At 42.7% G+C, this 19,061-nt stretch overlaps 2 protein-coding genes and 1 long non-coding RNA gene across 4 annotated transcripts in view; all 3 read left to right on the top strand.

Annotated features, from left to right (window-relative positions):
- LOC138592298 (BCL-6 corepressor-like) overlaps positions 1-7,354 on the top strand; it is a 32,624-nt gene extending 25,270 nt beyond the window's left edge. For both annotated transcript variants that reach the window (XM_069663050.1, XM_069663051.1), the window contains 5 exons: positions 2,045-2,211; positions 2,970-3,115; positions 5,788-5,865; positions 5,974-6,127; positions 6,224-7,354. In XM_069663050.1, coding sequence (XP_069519151.1) covers positions 2,045-2,211; positions 2,970-3,115; positions 5,788-5,865; positions 5,974-6,127; positions 6,224-6,554 — 876 coding nt within the window. In that variant the 3' untranslated portion in view covers positions 6,555-7,354. The remainder of the gene's footprint in view (positions 1-2,044; positions 2,212-2,969; positions 3,116-5,787; positions 5,866-5,973; positions 6,128-6,223) is intronic.
- A 2,914-nt stretch (positions 7,355-10,268) lies between these two features.
- On the top strand, positions 10,269-15,257 carry atp6ap2 (ATPase H+ transporting accessory protein 2). Its single transcript, XM_069663196.1, has 9 exons — positions 10,269-10,380; positions 11,678-11,808; positions 12,089-12,217; positions 12,340-12,435; positions 12,530-12,667; positions 12,854-12,907; positions 13,009-13,158; positions 13,245-13,364; positions 14,426-15,257. The coding sequence occupies exons 1-9, from the start codon at positions 10,305-10,307 to the stop codon at positions 14,618-14,620; spliced, it is 1,089 nt and encodes a 362-aa protein (XP_069519297.1). The 5' UTR covers positions 10,269-10,304; the 3' UTR covers positions 14,621-15,257.
- A 1,674-nt stretch (positions 15,258-16,931) lies between these two features.
- On the top strand, positions 16,932-18,504 carry LOC138592809 (uncharacterized). Its single transcript, XR_011308225.1, has 3 exons — positions 16,932-17,053; positions 17,418-17,507; positions 17,855-18,504. It is a non-coding gene; the product is annotated as an uncharacterized lncRNA (long non-coding RNA).
- Positions 18,505-19,061: the final 557 nt, after the last annotated feature.

The following is a 19,061-nucleotide window of genomic DNA, read 5'->3' on the forward strand; positions in this document are numbered from 1 at the left end:
TGTCTAGGCACGCACTCACTCCTTACTGCTTAGTCTGTTCATCGCACGGGCAAAGTCACTCATGCGTCAACTACTACATGTAATACGCATTCACACACACACACACACACACACACACTCTGTTGTACGCGAGGAGCATACAAGGCAGCTCCGCAAGGGGTTAAATGTCTGAGTGATGCATTGATTGCAGGCGAGCGCAGGGAAGCATTCTAGAGAGGGAGATTAGAGGACGGAGGGAGAGAGCGAGAGAGAGAGGAGGGAGGGAGGGGGGGTGGTGTCTCATTTTACTGCGGAGGAGTTTGTGTGTGTGTGTGTGCGTGTGTGTGGGGCTGTGTGTGTGTGTGGCGGGAAGCCAGGGCTCTCGTGCTAAGCTCCTCGCTCTCTCCTAGCGATATTAAACACGGCTTCGGAGGTTTAGTGCTACGCCTCCTCCACAGCCACACACGCACACACACACACACATACACGTCGGCGGCACAAAAGTACACACGCTGCGCACACACACACTTAGGCAAGCTGCATATCAACACTCCCTACCCGTCAGTCTCTCTAACACTTGCTCTCATTCACTCACACAGACAGACACACGCATGCACACACACAGCGAGCGAGTGGAATCCCCCAGAGGGGAGCTTCGGCACAGCGCTCCTGAATCTCTCTCCAGCAGGCAAACAGAGTGTTGGCAGCGAGCGAAAACCAGTTGGAGCGATGTCCCGCACCCCCACCCACCCCTCCACCCTAGTTTCTCTCCTTCTCCCTCACACTTTTTTCTTGCTCACACTTGCTCACTTCTTTTCTCTCGATCCTGCTCTCCACTTCTCCCCCCTTTTTTTTTTTCTTCATTGTCTCTCCTTCCTCCCCAGCTCAATCGTCCTCTGTTCGCTCTTATCACTTCACCCCCACCACCACCACCACACACACTTCGCACTACCGCTACCACCCAGGCTTTCATCTCTTGTTATTATCAGCTGCAGCCCAGAGGACAGCCCCGGCAGATTCCATCCACAGATTCATTAATCTGTCATCTGTTGGGGTGTTGCCTCGTCGTTTCTCCCGTTCTTCCGCCCTCTTCAGCCCTCCTCTCATCCCTCTGTCAGTCTTTTTTTCTCTTCGCTGCCTCGCTTTTGCCTTTCCTTTTTCTCTTCCTCCCTCCATCCGCCCTGCGCTGAAAGAGAGAGAGAGCGCGAGAGAGAGAGAGATAAACACTTGGACTCGACGGCAGGCTAGAATTAGCATAGAAATGGAAGTTTGGAGTCATTCCCCAGGTTCAGATGAGCAGCTTTCCTCCCCTCGGCACAGGACTGTTAGCAGGACGGAGTTTGAGTGTGTGCGGATGTATGAGTCTTGCATTCACATATAAATAGATATATGTTAAGAAATATATAAAAATGTATTGTTTGCTGTTTGTTTTGTCTGCCTAATCCACACAGATAAACATACCTGCAGTGTTAAAACACACTTGTCAGTCTCCGACTCGCCTGATATCAACACATGGCCGAACTCCTATCTCTCCTCTCTGTTGAGAAGAAGCAGACGCAGCTCCAGTCCAATAAAAACCAGTCTGACTACTTAGTGCTGGATGGCCAACTGTCACAGCCCTCGACCAGAGAAAACGCTTCCAACTCTTAAGCGCCTCTATCAAATCTCTTTGTTCCGCTTCCATTACGCTGTGTTCAGAGCCCAACCATCGTAACTGGCTGCCACAGCGGCGTCCAGGCCCAGCCATGGCACACAGACACACACATTCACACACACACACACACAAGCAAAATCTGGCAGGCTAAATACAGTTGAGTCACACTTAGTCTCCTCGATGCGTTTTGGCGCCAGCGCTAGCATTATGGAGCATTTGTGTGCGAGTGTGTGTTTGCCCGACACAGGAACACACTCAGTTCCTCCTTTCCCTAATTTCTCTCCCACAGGAACTGCAGAGGGAAGGACTGTTTGCGTATGCGTCTGCTCCGTCTGACTTGTGTGTTTGCTCTTGTGTTGCTTGGTTTGTCGCCACTAAACCCTCCTCTTCCTGCGTGTTGGCTCTCTTCAGGAGGTGGTGCTGTACTGTCTGGAGAACAGAGTATGCGAGGTGAATCACAGAGACTACGCCGGGTACTGCGCTCTCCACGAGGCGTGCGCCCGCGGCTGGCTCAGCATCGTCCAACACCTGCTGGATTACGGGGCCGACATCAACTGCAGCGCACAGGATGGCACCAGGTAAACAAATGCAGTCATTCACACGCAATCACAGAAACATGCGCTTACGTAAACACATCTCCTGTGCACAAAGAAAACACGGCCGTGGCTTTTTCTGCGTGCAAAGGGCAAGCCAGGGCTTAGTCATCAATTAAATCACTTGAGTTTGCTCATAACATTCCTGGATTGATTTTATATTTGCTTGGCGGGAGCAGAGATTTGACACTTTAGCTGCTGTTTAATGTGGGAAAAGCCAGTTGTTTCATTGATATGTTATTAAAAGTTATAGTTTCTGTTATAGGAAAGGTCTTAAAGGTGCATTGTGAAGCACTTTTATCTTTTATTAAACCATTACTGGAGTTTTACAGGACACACATAAGACCTAAGATAAATTGCAGTTTACTTTATGTCCCACTACTTCAGAATTTTAGGGGAAATCAAAACAGGTAGAAAAAACTCTATGGCACAAAACTGTGTCTGTGTTAGTTTACTGAATGTCAGATGCTACTGTTAAAAGAGCATGTAAATTCTCATCAATAAATCACCCAATGCAAATGGAGCAACTGTACGGATATTCAGGAGCAGCAGCATGTAACCTGAAGGAGGAAAAAGTAGTTAATGGAAAACTTGAACTAATACGAGTGCTGACATGGACGGAGAATCTGGCAGTTGAATCACTCTCGCTTTGACGGCGATATATTTTAATGCAACACACTGCTTCATAAAACTCTGTACAGACAACATGTTTTTACATTAATATGTATTTAATGTGTGTCTAGACCGATTCACGATGCCGTGGAGAACGACCACCTGGACGTGGTGAGGATCCTGCTGTCTTACGGCGCTGACCCCACCTTGGCCACATACTCAGGCCGGGGCCTGCTGAAGATGACCCACAGCGACAGCATGGAGCGCTTCCTCACCGGTAAGATCACCAGCTGGATTTTATTCTAAACTGGAGTTCAGAAAAAGTTGCGTCATTCCTGTGAAAGAGATTACACCTGGCTACTGATCGTCAGTTAACAGGCTAAACCAAATTCAATTTAAAGGAGCAGTTCGCCCCTGGCAAAAGCCTCTGTCAGTCAAAGCTGGTGTTCTCTGTAATCGATGGAAGCAATAATATTTGGAATTGATGCCATCGCTGTGGAGAAAGTTGTACAAACAGCTCGCGGCATTCTACTGTCCTACAACACCCAGCGTGCATTGCGCCCCTCCCTCTGAAAGGGACGGCCCAGCAAGAGACGCTGGAGTGAAATAGTACCGTTTTCGCTGCAGGCAATCAGAAATACATCAGTGGATCGTCTAAAAAATCTTTTTGAACGAGACATGACATCGGAGGCGGGCATCCTAGATTAAGGAAGTGTAGTTCAGCAAGCTCCCTCGCGGAGGTTTTCCAGGGACCATTGGAGAAGCGGATAGCGTCCTCCAAAGCTACAGAGCCAAATTGCATTTTTTTTCCTACCATTATGGCGTTAGCTCCTCATAATAGCATGATAGGACTGTGGTTGAAAATCGGCGAACTGGCCCTTTAATTTCCTGGCTACAAAAAAAGTGAGGACTGGGGAATTGAGGAGTACAGGTGAAGTCAGGGATTCCCTCGCAAGTGATGTCAATCAGGAATAATTCAGATTTTTAATTATCCATGAACAAGGAGGATAAATCAAAGTAGAAGCAGCAGCTGTGCAGCAGCAACATGCATTTTTTATGGATTAAACTGGTTTTGTTGAGTTAAAAGTTGGATTACAAACAGGCCTGCAGTTTTATTACTTTGTTAGTGAAACAATCTGAAAATTCGGACCTGTTTGATCCGCTTCTGATCTGGGTCAGTAATCTGTTTAGACTGACTCCTCGGAAAAAATACACAAACTTTGCTTTCTTATTGGGATGTAAGATAGGGTTGAGTTATTAGAATAAACAGTTTTAATGAGAATCATTTGAGTTTTCCATTTAACTCTTCCCTTATGAGTCAAATAGTTTAGTGAATGTCCCTCATGCAGACAGAGTGGAATGCAAAGCCCTGGAACATCTCAATGTTGATCCTGAGTGATGGATGATAAATGCGAGGAAGCTGTGGATGAAAACTGTGCGATAAGGTGTTTTAGACGGCAGGTACACCAGAGTTTGGATATCGCTGGGGCTAAGGTTGTATCGTTAAAAGGGACAGTTGGTGACCCAGATCTCGGAACGTCCTCCGTCTTGGCTCATTCACTGTTTGCTGTTCTCCCCTGCTCTGACCTCTGAACAACCTGTTGCTCTGAGTCCCTCTCTGTAAATCCCTTATCCTCCACCTCCCTACCTCCGCTACAAGACATGTCCATCTCCGTCTCTGTCATCCCGTTTCCCCTCCGTCACCCTCCCCCTCCTCCTCTGCCTCGACCACCTGTTAGACAGGGAGTCTCAGCCCGCCGGGGTGCGTGCTGCTGCCTCTGAGCTCCTCTATCTGGTTACTTAGCAACGCCGACTGTGTTTGCTCAGCGTACGTGCGGAAATGGGCTCCGCTCTGGCTGGAGACTCTGCTTTTGTGTGCGTGCGTGCGAGCGCCTGAATGTGTCTTTTCACTTAGAGTCTGACGCGGTCGCGTTTGGGGCGTGTGTGTTGAGAGTGCTCGTCCGAATGTTTGTAGTTAAAAGTTCAGAGAAGGCAGCGAGTTTGTGTACAGGAGGAGGAAATGAGAGCACGCACACGCACACACTTCCTCTGAAGCCAGCTGCTTAATATTACATGAACATCTAACAAGCTAAAACCGATTATCTGAGACACGCCGGAGGCTTTAGAGACAGAGACGAGACGCAGGAGACGGGAAGGGAGATCAGGGTGAAAATGAACAGGTGTAAGTTCACGGTGAACGGGTTCGCTGCAAAAGAGGGAGATTTACACGTCGACGGATGGAAAGGTGGTGTCGAATTTTGAAAAGAGCGTGGACGGATGGATCGATCGGCTGCGAGATTGACGGAGCGGAGAGAGAGGGAGAGAGAGAGAGGGGAGATCGAGCAGCGGAGAAAATGAGCGAGAGCGAGCGATTGCTGCCCTCCCTCCACCTGGTCCCACTCATCTGGAGGCCGTTAATCCCTCCAAACACACGCCAGACGCCCCACGCCTCAGCGCTGGCACAAAGCCCAGCTCTCACTCTGCGAATGTGTCTGTGTGCGCGCGCGTGCTCGGCACACACACGCTTTGCTCTCGCTGTGTGTGTGTGTGTGCGCTCATCCAGCTCCCTCTGCTTGTTTGTTTCCAGCTTGTGTGTATGCGTGTGTGCGCGAGCTCAGCGACTGTGTGTGGTTCTTGTTTGATTCCTGGCAGCTCGGCTCTGAACTGAGCCAGCTCTGACCCAGCGGAGACAGTCGCTCTCCTCCCCCGTGGTACAGCCGCTGGCCCCTGACCATCACCACCTCCCCCCTCCTCCCCCCAAACATTTGCTCTGTTTGTTTCTCTTTTCTCTCTTGACACCGCCCCTCCTCCTCCTCCTCTTCTCTTTTACTGTGCTCTTTATCCATTTTTCTGCTGTAGACTTTAAAGGGCAATTGTATTTGCCTGCTTGTCTGTCCCCGGGGCTCTGGCTCTTGAATAACAGGCCTCTCTCCTCTCCTCCCTCCATAGATTATTTTGCCGACCTTCAGGGCCGCACGGATGACGACCCGGGGATTTATTGGGAATTCTATGGCAGCGCTGTGTGTGGTGAGTACCGATTAGGACTCTGCGTGTGTGTTTTACTGCCTACAATGTCTTTATTCTTATTAAATCATCTGGATACTCATGGGAAAAAAATTGTTTTGTGTTTGTCAGAAACAAGCGAAGAGGGCGGGGTCTATGACATCCTGGCCGACCCGCCGGGCCCAGACGACGAGGATGAGGATGATAAAAGGGAGGTGTTTGAGTTCGAGTTCTCTGACCGACCTCTGCTGCCTTGCTACAACATCCAGGTGTCCCTCTCCCAAGGGTGAGCTTTGATCTCTAGAGCCGACACACTTCCCTAAAAGTTTTCCACCTCTCTGTTGACCCTCATTCCTAAACTTTTCATGATTTCCTCCTCCAGGCCAAGAAACTGGCTGCTGCTCTCCGACGTGCTTCGCCGGCTGCGGATGTCCGCGCGCGGTTTCCGACAGGCCTTCCCCCACATGGAGGTTGTGACGGTGGCGGAGGCCGAGTTTTACCGGCAGGCCTCTTTGTCGCAGCTCTTCTCCTGCCCGGAGGAGCTGGAGGGTTTCCAGCCGGACAGCAAAGACCTGTTGGACCTGGTGGAAGACAGCGCTGAGCTCGCCGCTCTGCTGGGCTCCTCACTGGAGTGTCTGGACGACCACTGGGACCACATCGGGGACAAACTGAAGGACAAAATCAAGGCTGTTGGCAAACTGGGCTCGTCCTGACCCCTGAAGTTACTACACATGGACCTTTAACCTTAACGACTGCATTTTTCTTTAGAACCAAGCAGGGGTTTTGATGATTTGCCTTAGCCTGACTCTTAGTTCCCACGCCTCGGCCCGGCTCCGCACCTGCACGGGTGCACTGTACAGATGGACTAACCTGCTGGCTGACCGGGCTGCTTTCAGAAAATTTGTGACTTAATAATGGTCTTATTTTTATAAATTAATATATGTATAAATTCATAAATATATATAAATAAATATATAAATAATATCAAGAGATTTTCTTTTCCTTTCGGACGTTGCTCACGACTCCTCTCTGACTGATTTTGTATGGCAACAGGGTGTAGTCGTGTTGTCAGAGTGGATGGAGTGTGTGAGCGCAGCACACTGTGCCTGTGTGTAGCTGTACAGGATAGTACTGAGGCTGTGCTATTGAATGTGGTATTTGTGTTTATAGGAAGCACATGATGTCCTGTTTTTTTTTTTCTCCTCAGACTTTAGCGCTGGCTTGGGCCTCAGGGGCTGCTCTGTTGTATTTCTTTTTTTTAATGTTCGAGTTTTGCTTCCTGTTTAGTCTGTAATTTAACATGCAAAACTTGTTTGTATAATAAAGTTTTAAGATAATGTTGATATTCACCCCTCGGCACAGAGCTTGTATATAACAGGGAGGCTACTGCAGTAAAGTAATTTTTGGTGTGTTCATTTTTGTTTTAACTTTGTAATTAAAATATCTCATAATTTGTATTTATATTTTACAAAAGAAGTTGCTTTAAAATAAATATACAAACTGCAAGAGAAAACGAATTCCGTCCATTTTCTTTGTCAGTGTTGAATTAAATCCAGATTTGGGGCTCAGAACTAAAGTTTGGTGGCTGCTTTGTCTAATTGAACGTCCTGACATAATTATTGTGTATTATTTCCTGTGTGCCTCTGTGGTTTTGACAACACAATCCTATATTGCCATCTCTTGGAATGTTTTTGTATTGTAGGTGTCACTCAATTTATCGCTGCAGCCATGACTGAGCAACTCGCCGCCTCCCATTTGCTGCCGCTCTGTGCTGGAAAGCCTGCAGCTTGCAGCGCCCTCCAGTGTTCAGAATCTGTTATTGATGCTGAATTGAATGGGCCTTCAGTACGAAACCGAAGTCTAGAACAGGTGTTGAGTTAAATAAACGTGTATATTTTTGCAATACTAATATATATTTTAAGCTTATACCTTTGATAGGACAGCTGAAGAGAGACAGGAAATGTGGGGGGATGACATGCACCAAATGACCGGAAGTCAAACTTGAGATCAGTGCGACGAAGACTGTGGCCTCCGTACGTGGGGCGCCTGCCATACCAACTGAGCTAAACCAGCGCCCCTACACTACTAATATTTGAATGATCAATATAATAATTAATATAAGCCAGGAATACAAGTTAATATTTGATAAGAGGGATTCAAACGGACTGAGTACTAACAGGGTGACTTTGGCCCCGCTGTTTCGCCTCTGTTACTACCTCTAATGCCGGCATAGAAGAAGAACGACTTCGCCCCAGCATTCCCCCGCTGTGTTGTTATTTAGCGTAATTATCCCGCCTTGCACTGGCAGTGTAAAAGGACCTAGCGTTTCAGTATATGGTGCCTAAAACAACAACAAGGCACCTCTTCATCACAAAATCACTAAAATGATGATGCTGATTAGTCCAGGGTCTTTGGCCCTTTAAATATACTTTTAAATGGGTAAGTCATGTTCTGTATTTTTTAAAACAAGAATGCATTGATCACACTTACTAACCCTTTGTGCCATTTACCTTTCTGTTTCACACATGAACACATAAATGAGCCATACCGTTGCATTTAATGTCATGTTTCTTTGCTATAATGACAATGGGCACTGTAGTTAGTATAGTTATATAGTCAGTCATCCCAACATACACGATCCTACCTCAAGATATTCCTACACACAAAATAGTTCCCAACTAATTCACGTTTTACTCCTGTTTGAGTAACCTTTCTTATAAGAAAAATACAGTAATGATTTGCGACTGGTTTATACAGTTTTATATCTGTGTGAGGAGAAATAGAAAGTGGGACTTTGTTTGTTGTGTTCTTACACTGGCAGGCTTAATTACCAAAAACTTACTTGAGACAATCAAAACAAGAGGATATGTTTTAAAATTGATATTAGGGGCTCCTGGATAGATTTACAATGTACAGAGAGAGAGATGTATGTGGCTAGGGGGAGCCTACAGGCCCCAGATTGGTAACATCACATTCTGAATATCCGTTGAGCGTATGGATCAACACTCGATCGATGCTCACATTAACTTGTCCAATCAGTACTGACAGTCTGGACTTCAGGGGCTGTAGAGGACTGCTTTGGAGAAACACACATCAGTGTGGGAGGCTCTGCTGAAATGAGCAACAAGACGTTTTGGCTGAGCTTCAACAAAAGTGGTGACTAAAGAAAAGGGCAGTCACACAAGGTGGACAGACTGAAAACTAAATTCCAAACAGCTCTATCTCTGCAGCGGAGTGGCTGCAAACAGATCCCTGATGGTTCACTGCCAAGACCCAAGCCAAAACTTAGGAGAGGTTTAGTTGATCGGCAAGCTGACAACAGAACTCTAGAAAGGGACATGAGAAAATCACCCCCTATAGGCACAATAAAGAAAGACACTTAAATCATCATCAGTCTTCAGGATGCTCTTAAGACTTGTTTTTATGTCAAAAAGAGAACTCAAACTGTGCAACATGATTGCATCTTAGCAGCTGAGTTGTGGAGTGAGATCGGAGCTGTAGCTGCTGTCTCCAAGCAGAGAGGAGTTGGCTCACATTACATATCCAGGTAAAGGTCATGGAGTGACAAGAGGCTGTCAGACAGCTAATTGAGATCCTTAAAAAAGGAGTTCAGCCTTGCAGTGTGACCCTCCTGAACCTTCTGCCTCAGGATATGACGCTCTGACTCTGCCTTTGGCTGGAGAAACTGAACGGCAGGATGTTATTTTACATATAAAGGCATCACTCTGAACAAAAGCCTCAAACAACCAGGAGCACATCATCGAGGTGAAAAATATTGCTCTAAGTATCTGTATGGAGTACATATTACAAAGGAGTACGCTTCACAGTAACCACCCGTGCTCTAGAATAGAGTTTGGGGAATTTAACTGAGGTGTTAGGAGTATTAAGATGATATATTGTTTCCATAATTTTTTACATACATGTTCAATGGAAAGGGTGGTGAATTTATACCTCTTTGTGTATAAGGTAATGGCTGTGTAATAACAGGTCTTATAAACCCAGTTTAAGAATAAATGTTACTGACATAACAGTGAAACTGAACTACATGTCGGCTTACAAGGACAGTATATGTATAATTGTTTTGTGTATCAAAACATTCAATTCAGGCCTGTTATAAAACAAAAATACTACACTCAGTACATTGGGAGAAGGAAGTGGAGGAAGTTAAACCGCATTATATAAAGGAAATTTAATTTCTGTTTAGGGCTGCAGCCATTGATTGTTATCATTGTTTAAAGTATCATTGTGATTTATGGTTCATTTGAAGCATCCTGGGGCCATTGTACTTATTTCATTGAATTCTTTTTCCTGCTTAATCTCTTTTTTCGCACTCCAGTCCGGTTGGTGGCGTTAATGCACCTTTAAGCTGGTTGGCCAACCGCCAATAAATACTAACGAAGAAGAAGGATCTCTGCGGTTTGGTGACGTCAGGTCAGCTGATCTCTGCTGTAGCAAGGAGAAAGATGTCGCTGTCAAGCTGGCGAAGGATGGAGGCTGTATTCTCCGCGGCGTTTGTCCTCTGTTTCTTTGTCACAACGGGTAAGAAATGTGCAACCATGATTCATATATTCAGTTTTTTTGTTTCACCGCAAATAAATGTAACACGATAGCGTCATTTATTTACCGTATTTGCAAATAGTAACAAGCTAACATCGTTAGCATTAGCTTAGCGTTACTAATCACATTTTTTGCCAGATGTAACGTTAAAACTGGATTTACGTAAATAATTGGTAGAGAGTGATACCATCTTAATTTATTTGTAGCATTAAATAATTGTATCGGCGTTGGCTACAAACAAGCTGGTTGAAAAACGGATGCTCATATTGTTAGCTTGTTGCTAACATTTAACGTATCAGCATACTGTAAACGCTAGCCGCGGTGATGAGAATGTTTTCTTGGAGAAAAGGGTTAACTAAATGATCATAATTGTATAAAATTGCATTAAAATGTACATTTCTGTGCTTCCTTGTTGCTGGTTACTAATTCACACAAGGCTGTTCTGTCATGTGACCGCCTGTACTTCCTCTTTGCCATTCATCATGAACTCCCTGTCACGAGTTTATGCCCCCATTCAGGGCACTGTGTTTTTCAAGGGTTATCAACCCTAATCTCTGACTCTTAGGTACACTAACGCTGATGAGAATGCCGGTGCTGATGTTTGCTAAACTAAACAATTAACATATCAGTGTAAATTAATTCTAACACATAACTGATGGTCTGATGTCACATGGTTTCACATTTCAGTGGAGATACTTTCCACTATTGCAAAACAGCAGCCGAGGAAGGACAAAGCATGATGATGATGATGATGTGTTTTAGTATTGAGTTATACTGATAATCTTTGCTGAAATTAAAAGAAAGTTTAAAAAGTCAATGGCTTTAAATCCAATCCAGCCAAAATGTTGCTGAAATAGATATTACAGAGTTAATGTTTATCACAAGCAATGCTGCAATTTCTCTTTCACTTTTGCATTAATACAGTCATGATAAACAATGGTTCACACTTTAGTGAGGATGAAAAAGAGGTTGTGCACACTGTTAACCAACCCTCTGAAATAGTGTGAAACGGTAATATTGGCATACAATTGCAGAGCATTGAAACTCAGATTGTTACCAAAAGTGATTTCAAACCAAGCACATGTAGAAAAAAGCCCTATAAAAATATGTTAACACAATGTTTACATTTTTTTAACAAACACATTTATTTGTACCAGTAATTTAAGGGTTATGAATTCACTAGTTTTTAAGGTTGAGAAACTGTTTGTTTTCTTCTTGGTAGTGCTTTGGTCCCACTTTGGTTCAACTTGTATTGACAGTTCTCTCATCTTTCTCCCAGGTGTTCATGGAGACAGCCTAACCGTGCTGCAGGCTCCAGAGTTTGTGTCCTTCCAGAAAGGAGACTGGCCCATTTCCGGAGAGAAAATCCCTGACCTGGTGGCTTTGACCATGGGCTTCTCTGTCCAAGAGGTGCTTTGTTTTTCTTTCTTGTTTTTTTTTATTTATTCTCCACAATTTCGTTGTCTGTTATGTTCACAGGACTGGCTTGTAGTAGAGCATTCAGGAGCTAAACTGTCAGATATTTTCCTCAGGTGTTGAAAAAAACTAAAAGAGGCTATAAGGCGATGATCTGTAAATCTTTACACGGCCTGTTTCTGCTGCTCCAAGTAGCCAAAAAACATCAGTTACTGCAGGTTAAAGTTAATGATTATGCTAGCCTTTACCTTACAATGTGTGCTCATTTGTACAGGATCTGTCATGGCCAGGCCTTAAGGCTGGTCTACTGTTCCAGCGTCCCCGGGCTAACGTACTGGTGGTAGTGAGAGGAGTTGATAGTCTGGACCTGACTCAGAGTGTGGCCTCCTACCCCCTGGAGAACGTGAGTCAGACTGGACTGTGGCATTATGATGATGCTTTGTATATCAAATATAGCTATAATCTTATTTAAGTGTACAGTGTTATTTTGCTCAGTTAGTCATTTGTTCTTATTTGTCCTTGCAGCCGGTACCCTTCACCCTGGATAGCGTTGCAGAGACGGTGCACTCTCTGTTTGCTGAGGACACCCCTGTAGTGCTGCAGCTGGCTCCCAGTGAGGAGGTAATGAAAATATACTAGGCATACTTACCATTAGTGACATCACTCTTGAGAGGCTTTACTAATATTCTTTGTATCTTTTTGTTCTCCCTTTCAGAGGTTGTACATGCTGGGGAAGGCCAATGCTGTGTTTGAGGACCTACCAGTCACCCTGCAGCAGATCCGTGCCCGTCTGTCCCAGGATGGCTCGGTGCTGGCTTCCCTGCCGCTTAACTCCCTCAGCAGAAATGTAGAGGTCAGTTTCAAACACTCACAAAAACCACTCTAGCTTTTTAAATATCATCTTTAGGGACAAAAATTACTTACTTATGACACTTGTAGCACTGTACTGCAAAATATTATGTAAAAATGCATATTCTGATGCAGTTCGCACACAGTATACTTTTTCTTCTGTCTTACCTCTTTCGCTTTTGTTTTCCAGGCTGATCTCCTCTTCCTGTCTGAGGTTCAAGTTCTGCATGATATCACAGCTCTGGTAAGTCTGCAGATATCACCTTACTTTTTTTTTCTGTCCTAAAAATGAACATAGTCCTTGCATTGTTACTAACAATGCTTCATGTTCTGCTCTTCTTCTAGCTGCTGAGGCACAAACATTTGGCGAAGGACCACTCTCCTGACCTGTACTCCTTGGAGCTGTCCGGCCTGGAGGAGCTCAGCAGGGTCTACGGCCAGGACTCTCCTCAATACAAAGATGCCACAGCCATTCTGGCCTCTGTTCTGCAGAAAGTAAGTCGATTTGCCTTATTAGGAAATGTTCCCTAGTTTTAATTGAATCTCTGTTTATAATAATACTTTTGTCTTTGTCTTTGTAGTTTGCAGAGGATGTGTACGGGCTCTACAGCAACAGCGCCGTGGTCGAGGTCGTCACAGTTAAGACCTTTGAGGCTCCTTTGACCAGGAAGTCCCGTTCGATCCTGGAGTCCAAACAGATTGTAAGTCTGAGGCAGAGGAACTGTTTGCTCAACTTGTGCCAACACATTTAGATATCGTGCTATATCTGTGATTGCTTTCTTTTTCGCTTGCTTGTGTATGTAATTGTAAGTATTGTCTTGTACGCCTCATGAGGGCTGGCATCCCTTTTGATTTATGAGTCTTGAGTATAAGTCATTCCCTCTTTTCTAAAATAAGTGAGTTATTATTTCTAACTAGAAGACCATTGCATGTCACATTAGCCTTATACAGTATTATACATGGACAATACCTATGGTGGCATATGATCAAAGGTAATCTGTATTTATAGATTCTACATAGAAATGTAGAACGTTTGGATTTAGGCATGGCAAGTGTTCTGGTTTCTGTTTGTACTACGATGGTAGTCCGAGCAGCCTGCTGATACGTGATTGGTCGAATCACGTGTGCAGGAAAAACAGTCTGTGTGGACAGCAAAAGCAGGCTTGAGATAAATTCCCTTGATGCTGTGTCATTAAAGCCGTTCAGCGTTCAGATTTCCTGACTTCCTCGAATGCATCAGAAAAGATCAATCCGACCTCCGTTCAACAAACAAGCATTTTAAAAGTAGTTTTCTTCTCCTCTTGAGGACAGACCTGACAAAGCTTCATTTTAACTTTTTACTAATCTGCATCATGATGTTGAAATTTCGACAAAGGAAAACCCGTTAACTGAAGTAACTCACAAGAAAAACTGGTTATTTTTTTGTAAACAATGCAGCACGCGGAAAAGGAAGTCTTCACTGGAAGTTGTTTATCACTAACCGCTGTCTACACACCTGTCATGTTCACCGTTGTCCCCAGAGGCTATATCGTTGTCAGATTATAGCCGATGGGATCGAGATTGGGTGAAAGGTGATGATTGTGAGGACATAGGTGTCGGCTGCTTCATGGCTCTTATAAAAATGGAAAAGGGGAAAGGGGGTTGGTGCAGAGGCATCTTATCATATATTTCCCTCCTTATATAATCCTGCTGGGTACTCAGTGTTAAAGGTGAAATTATCCTTATGGCGGACATTTTTAACTTGCATATTTTGTTGTTGCAGAGTAACCCTGGCAGCCCGTACAACCTGGCCTACAAATACAACTTCCACTACGCTGTCATCTTCAACATCGTGCTGTGGCTGATGATCATTCTGGCGCTCGCCGTCATCGCCATCGCCTACAACCTGTGGAACATGGACCCAGGATACGACAGCATCATCTACAGGATGACCAATCAGAAGATCAGGATGGACTGAGTCCTCCTGTCCATCAAACACTCCTGCTGTCCTCATAGATCCTCGTAGTGAATGTTTGTTTTGTGTGAGGTTGTGTTTAGTGAAAAATACTGTGACAGCTTGATGGGAGGAAGGACCTAACACTGAATCACCTCTTTGTTTACAACACTGGCAGGATAGTTCTTAAATTTGCCGACATGAAGCGGTTAAATATCGTCCGGTGAAGATATTCAGACTTCCTCCCATCAACCTCACATCATTCCTTCCGACTTAAACTAACTGCGTTTCATTTGTTTCCCCCGGTTGATTGCAATTGTTATTTTTTATTGTAAAAAATATTGTAATGTTATGAAAGAATGAGATTTGTCTGGTGCCTGTGTGAAGTTGTAGTGCTTGTCTTGCTGTGTGAAACTGTTTTAAGTTAAATGAAATCTATGTGTATATATTGAATATACAAATGCAACTTTATGAGAAACTGCTCTACTCTTATTGTGAAAAGATTCGCGCTGCGTTTATTCCGGGTAGGTTTCATCCTGCTTCACTTCCAAATGGTTGATGCATAATTTGATGGTAGAGTTGGTTGTTGTGATTGGTCAAGGATAAATGAAGCTCTGTAAATTGCATTAAAATGTCTGACAATAAATTATTACATGGATAACTCCGGTTTGTGTTCACTTAATACGTTTCTAGCGTGGACCGTTTATCAATAAGCTGCTTTCTTGTACATACAATATAGCTCTGCTTAATGTCGAAGTACTTGCTTGATCCTATTTAAACGGTTTCAAAATAATGCTGAAGAAAGTGGATGATAGGAAGAGAGAAGAATAGCTGCAGGGGATTTGGGGGTATTACTTTAATTTATGGGTCCCGCAGTTTCCTATAATTTTAAAGAAAGCTTCTGATGAGTAAATTCTGAGAGCTTCCTGGGGGGACTATTTAATTTGGTAACACTAAACAAAATGGAGACCGTTGATTTTTATGCTTTTAATTAATTACACCATTTATTCATTTATCATCTCAACACGTACAGGGTAAAACTGAAGAGAGAAACTCACAACTGATATTCAGAGTTGATTACACCCTGACACACTCCTACCTGTATTGCTTTAAACTTCAGCGTCATAGATGTGGACAAACTAACCCCATGGATCAAAAGAAATACGTATATTTACCTGAGTACTTTACAATTTTTAGGTACTTCATTTTATGCTACTTTCTACTTCACTACATTTCAGAGAGATCTATTGTACATTATACTCTACTACATTTATAAACTAAAGTTTATACTTTTAGTTACTTTAAATCAAAAATATTACAGCCCGATAAAAATGTAACCAGTGGGTCGAAACCTTTTTGGCTTGTTCAACTTTACAAGTGCATGACTGTGTGTCAGGGAGGATACATAACTGAACAGTGATGAAGTACAATCTGATGCATTCATCAAAAATTGGTCCTCTTTTCAGATTAAATCAGTTGCGACAGTACGCTCCTAATCTGTGATATGATCAGCAATACAAACAAATGACCTTTTGTTTTCCTCGTACACAGGTTGATTACATTGTTTTCTTGAGATAATGAAATGTTAACTTGTGATCTCAAGATAACAGCATTTTTTTTTTAAAAAGTGCAAGCACAACCCTTTTCTCGGCTTCTATAAAGTATTCCTCATAACAACTTGTGATACATTAAGTAAATTTATTGGTAATACTTCTGTATTTTTCCTTTTTTTTTTTTGTAGGACCTTTACTTGTAATGGAGTAGCCTATTTTTACATTGTGGTATTAGTAAAGTAAATACTAAGAAGCATTAAAAACAGAACATCCATGTCCTAGAATAGCAGATACCCCCAAGCTGCCTCCTTAACAGTCTAAACATAGAACTACAGGTTAATTTTGCAACACTGCTGATGTCGTTTGATGTTGCTGCTTATTTTCCTACAGGTGTCAGTGATTGTGTTACGAGAATGTTAAAACTGTTTCTGCATGATACCAACCGAATAATTCTTAGATATTATATCATCTGTTTTATTTTGTAAAATGAACGGAGATTATTAGACAATTATTTAGCAATTATTATGTTTTCTTAGTAATACCGTAATAAGGTTTAATTTAATAAGCTATGTTTCTAAATAACATGTATTTTTGTCTGAGTAATCACTGAGTAATCTCAATCCTCTTTTCTGTGGATTTATCTCACATCTTTTCTGTTACTTCAATCCTTACTTCCCTGTATGCGACATCATTACGTTGTGCTAAATTGCGTAACAGCTCAGCCAATCAGAATTTAGAACAGCGATACGAGTCCCGCCCCTGGTATCACGCGCAGTAATTTATTTCCGGTTTGCTTTTGTAACAGTTCGTATATTAATACTGAAAAACGCAGAAAGCAACGTTTACCTGCCACAGACGAGGGTCTTAAAACAGGAAACAAACATGGTCTGACTGATAATAAAAGGTAGGAATTGCTTTTATCGTTTCTATGTCTTAAAAGCTTGACGGAGGAGCTTGAGGAGAAATGTTTATATTGTGTACATGTCTATCTATCTATCTATCTATCTATCTATCTATCTATGTCTATTTAATAAAAGAGATAAGAAATATGTTTATGATTTACGATGTAGAATTATCAGTTGAGCTTCTGAGCAACAACACAAAAGTGATAAATAGCTACATTAAAGTATCAGTAAATTTTTTAAATAATACAGCGCTTTTAAGTGTATTATTTATCTAACTATCTATCTTAGGGGCTAATATGTTTATTAAACAGAAATAGGCTATATGATTTCAAACTGATAAAATGTTTTTGTCTCACTTCCCAGCTAGCATCTACGTGGTTAGGAAGATCCGGGCATCCATTGCTGAGGGGGAGCAACTGGACAAGCCCATCATAACACCATGTAGTGCTATTGGTAAGACAACAATAACTAATACAACTTCTGCAATGGACCGTAGACCTCTAAGACTAGTAGAAAATGATTAACCCTGCATGTTGACTCAGAAGAACACAATTAACTGTTTACTACAAGTATTTAGATTCCTGCAGCTATTTTTAATGTAATTTATAAGATTATATGACAAACTTTATCTATAAGCACTTTTTGTGCAGTAACCTACTCGGACGTAATAGTTTAGTTACCTCACCATTACGTCATGCAGCATGTCCATGAGATTAGGGGGATTAGAGGAGAGCTTATGGATGGGCATTATACTACACCTGTTATTGACTGACATGCGTTTCATTTTTACTACTACTTAGCTGAAATGAGAGCGGGACATGAGGCGATAGGAAATGGCCCAGCGGTCGCGCTGACCTCAGGACCTGATGGAGGAGTCGGTGGAGCAGCCGTCTCAGGAACATCTTCAGAGACAGCGGTGCAGAAATGTGGCTCCTCCTGACGTTAAAGATCCTCCTGGACACTGGGACTGTATTCATCTATAATTAGTCATCTTTCTATTGTTTCATTACAGGACTATAATCCTGGAAAACTCCAGTTATTTACAGGACAATGTATATTCAATAGTCAACATTAATTTACAGATGCTTATGGACTTTGAAACAAGAAACATTATTCCTCTCTTTTCCAGTGTCCATGTTGTCCTCTGATGCCAGTGTCCGGCTCCTAATCGCACGTTTAGGCCTTTTTTCACAGTAGACATTTTGACTCACGAGCGGGAAAAAAAACAAGTGAAACTATAACAATACCTACATCCCATTAAGGATGGCTAGAGAGCTACTCAAAAATGCACCTAACATTTATGGTATTCATTTTATCCAGTTAGACAGCTTGTTCTCTGTGAAAAAAGGTCTTTATTTATATACTGCAGTGTTTGAAGGCCGACTCACCAACCTCTCTCCAGGGGCTGAGAAGGCCTGATGTCTCTGCTGCTGTATCAATGAATAAAAATGAAGACAAATTGCTGTGTGGGTGATGTTTGTTTACTTGCAGAATATTCTGTATATTACAATGTTTTACCCTTGTGTTTTTAAAAGAGATTTTTTGAGACCTTTTAAAATTACAATTCAACTCATCTTATTGGAAAAAGCAGATGTAACTGGAAAAAATGTTGCACCTTAATGTTATTTAGCCATCATTAATGTATGTATGCTTTTCCTGCTTCGATAAGGCAATTGTTTGCAAAGAAGCTTTATGAATAATATAGTGCTGCTGATGCTGATTATGCACGTTTTTGTATACGGATACATGCCTAGTTAATAGCAACAGTTCTTAGAACCTGACCTATAAACTTTTAACATGTACAGACTAGGGATGCATGATATTGGATTTTTTACCAATATCCAATATGCTGATATTTTCTAACCCTTTTTGATGATACCGATATATTAGGCACATGTTTTTTTCAACCTAAAACATCAAGTCTCTAGTGAAATTGATATCATGCCTACTCTTATTGTAGTAGCCCACTGTCAGATTCTTGCTTTGTTAGGGAATCATCAAGCATTT

Source organism: Semicossyphus pulcher, unplaced genomic scaffold, assembly GCF_022749685.1.
Source record: "Semicossyphus pulcher isolate SPU_LCO1_2020_fin unplaced genomic scaffold, fSemPul1.0.p SCAF_15, whole genome shotgun sequence".
In the NCBI taxonomy this organism is placed as follows: Eukaryota; Metazoa; Chordata; class Actinopteri; order Labriformes; family Labridae; genus Semicossyphus; species Semicossyphus pulcher.

Bases quoted from the DNA above. Each gene is read 5' to 3' on its own strand.
- atp6ap2 (XM_069663196.1), top strand. From the start codon at position 10,305: ATGTCGCTGTCAAGCTGGCGAAGGATGGAGGCTGTATTCTCCGCGGCG. The intron at 12,436-12,529 runs GTAATGAAAATA...TCTCCCTTTCAG, and splicing joins AGCTGGCTCCCAGTGAGGAG to AGGTTGTACATGCTGGGGAA. The intron at 12,908-13,008 runs GTAAGTCTGCAG...CTCTTCTTCTAG, and splicing joins TGCATGATATCACAGCTCTG to CTGCTGAGGCACAAACATTT.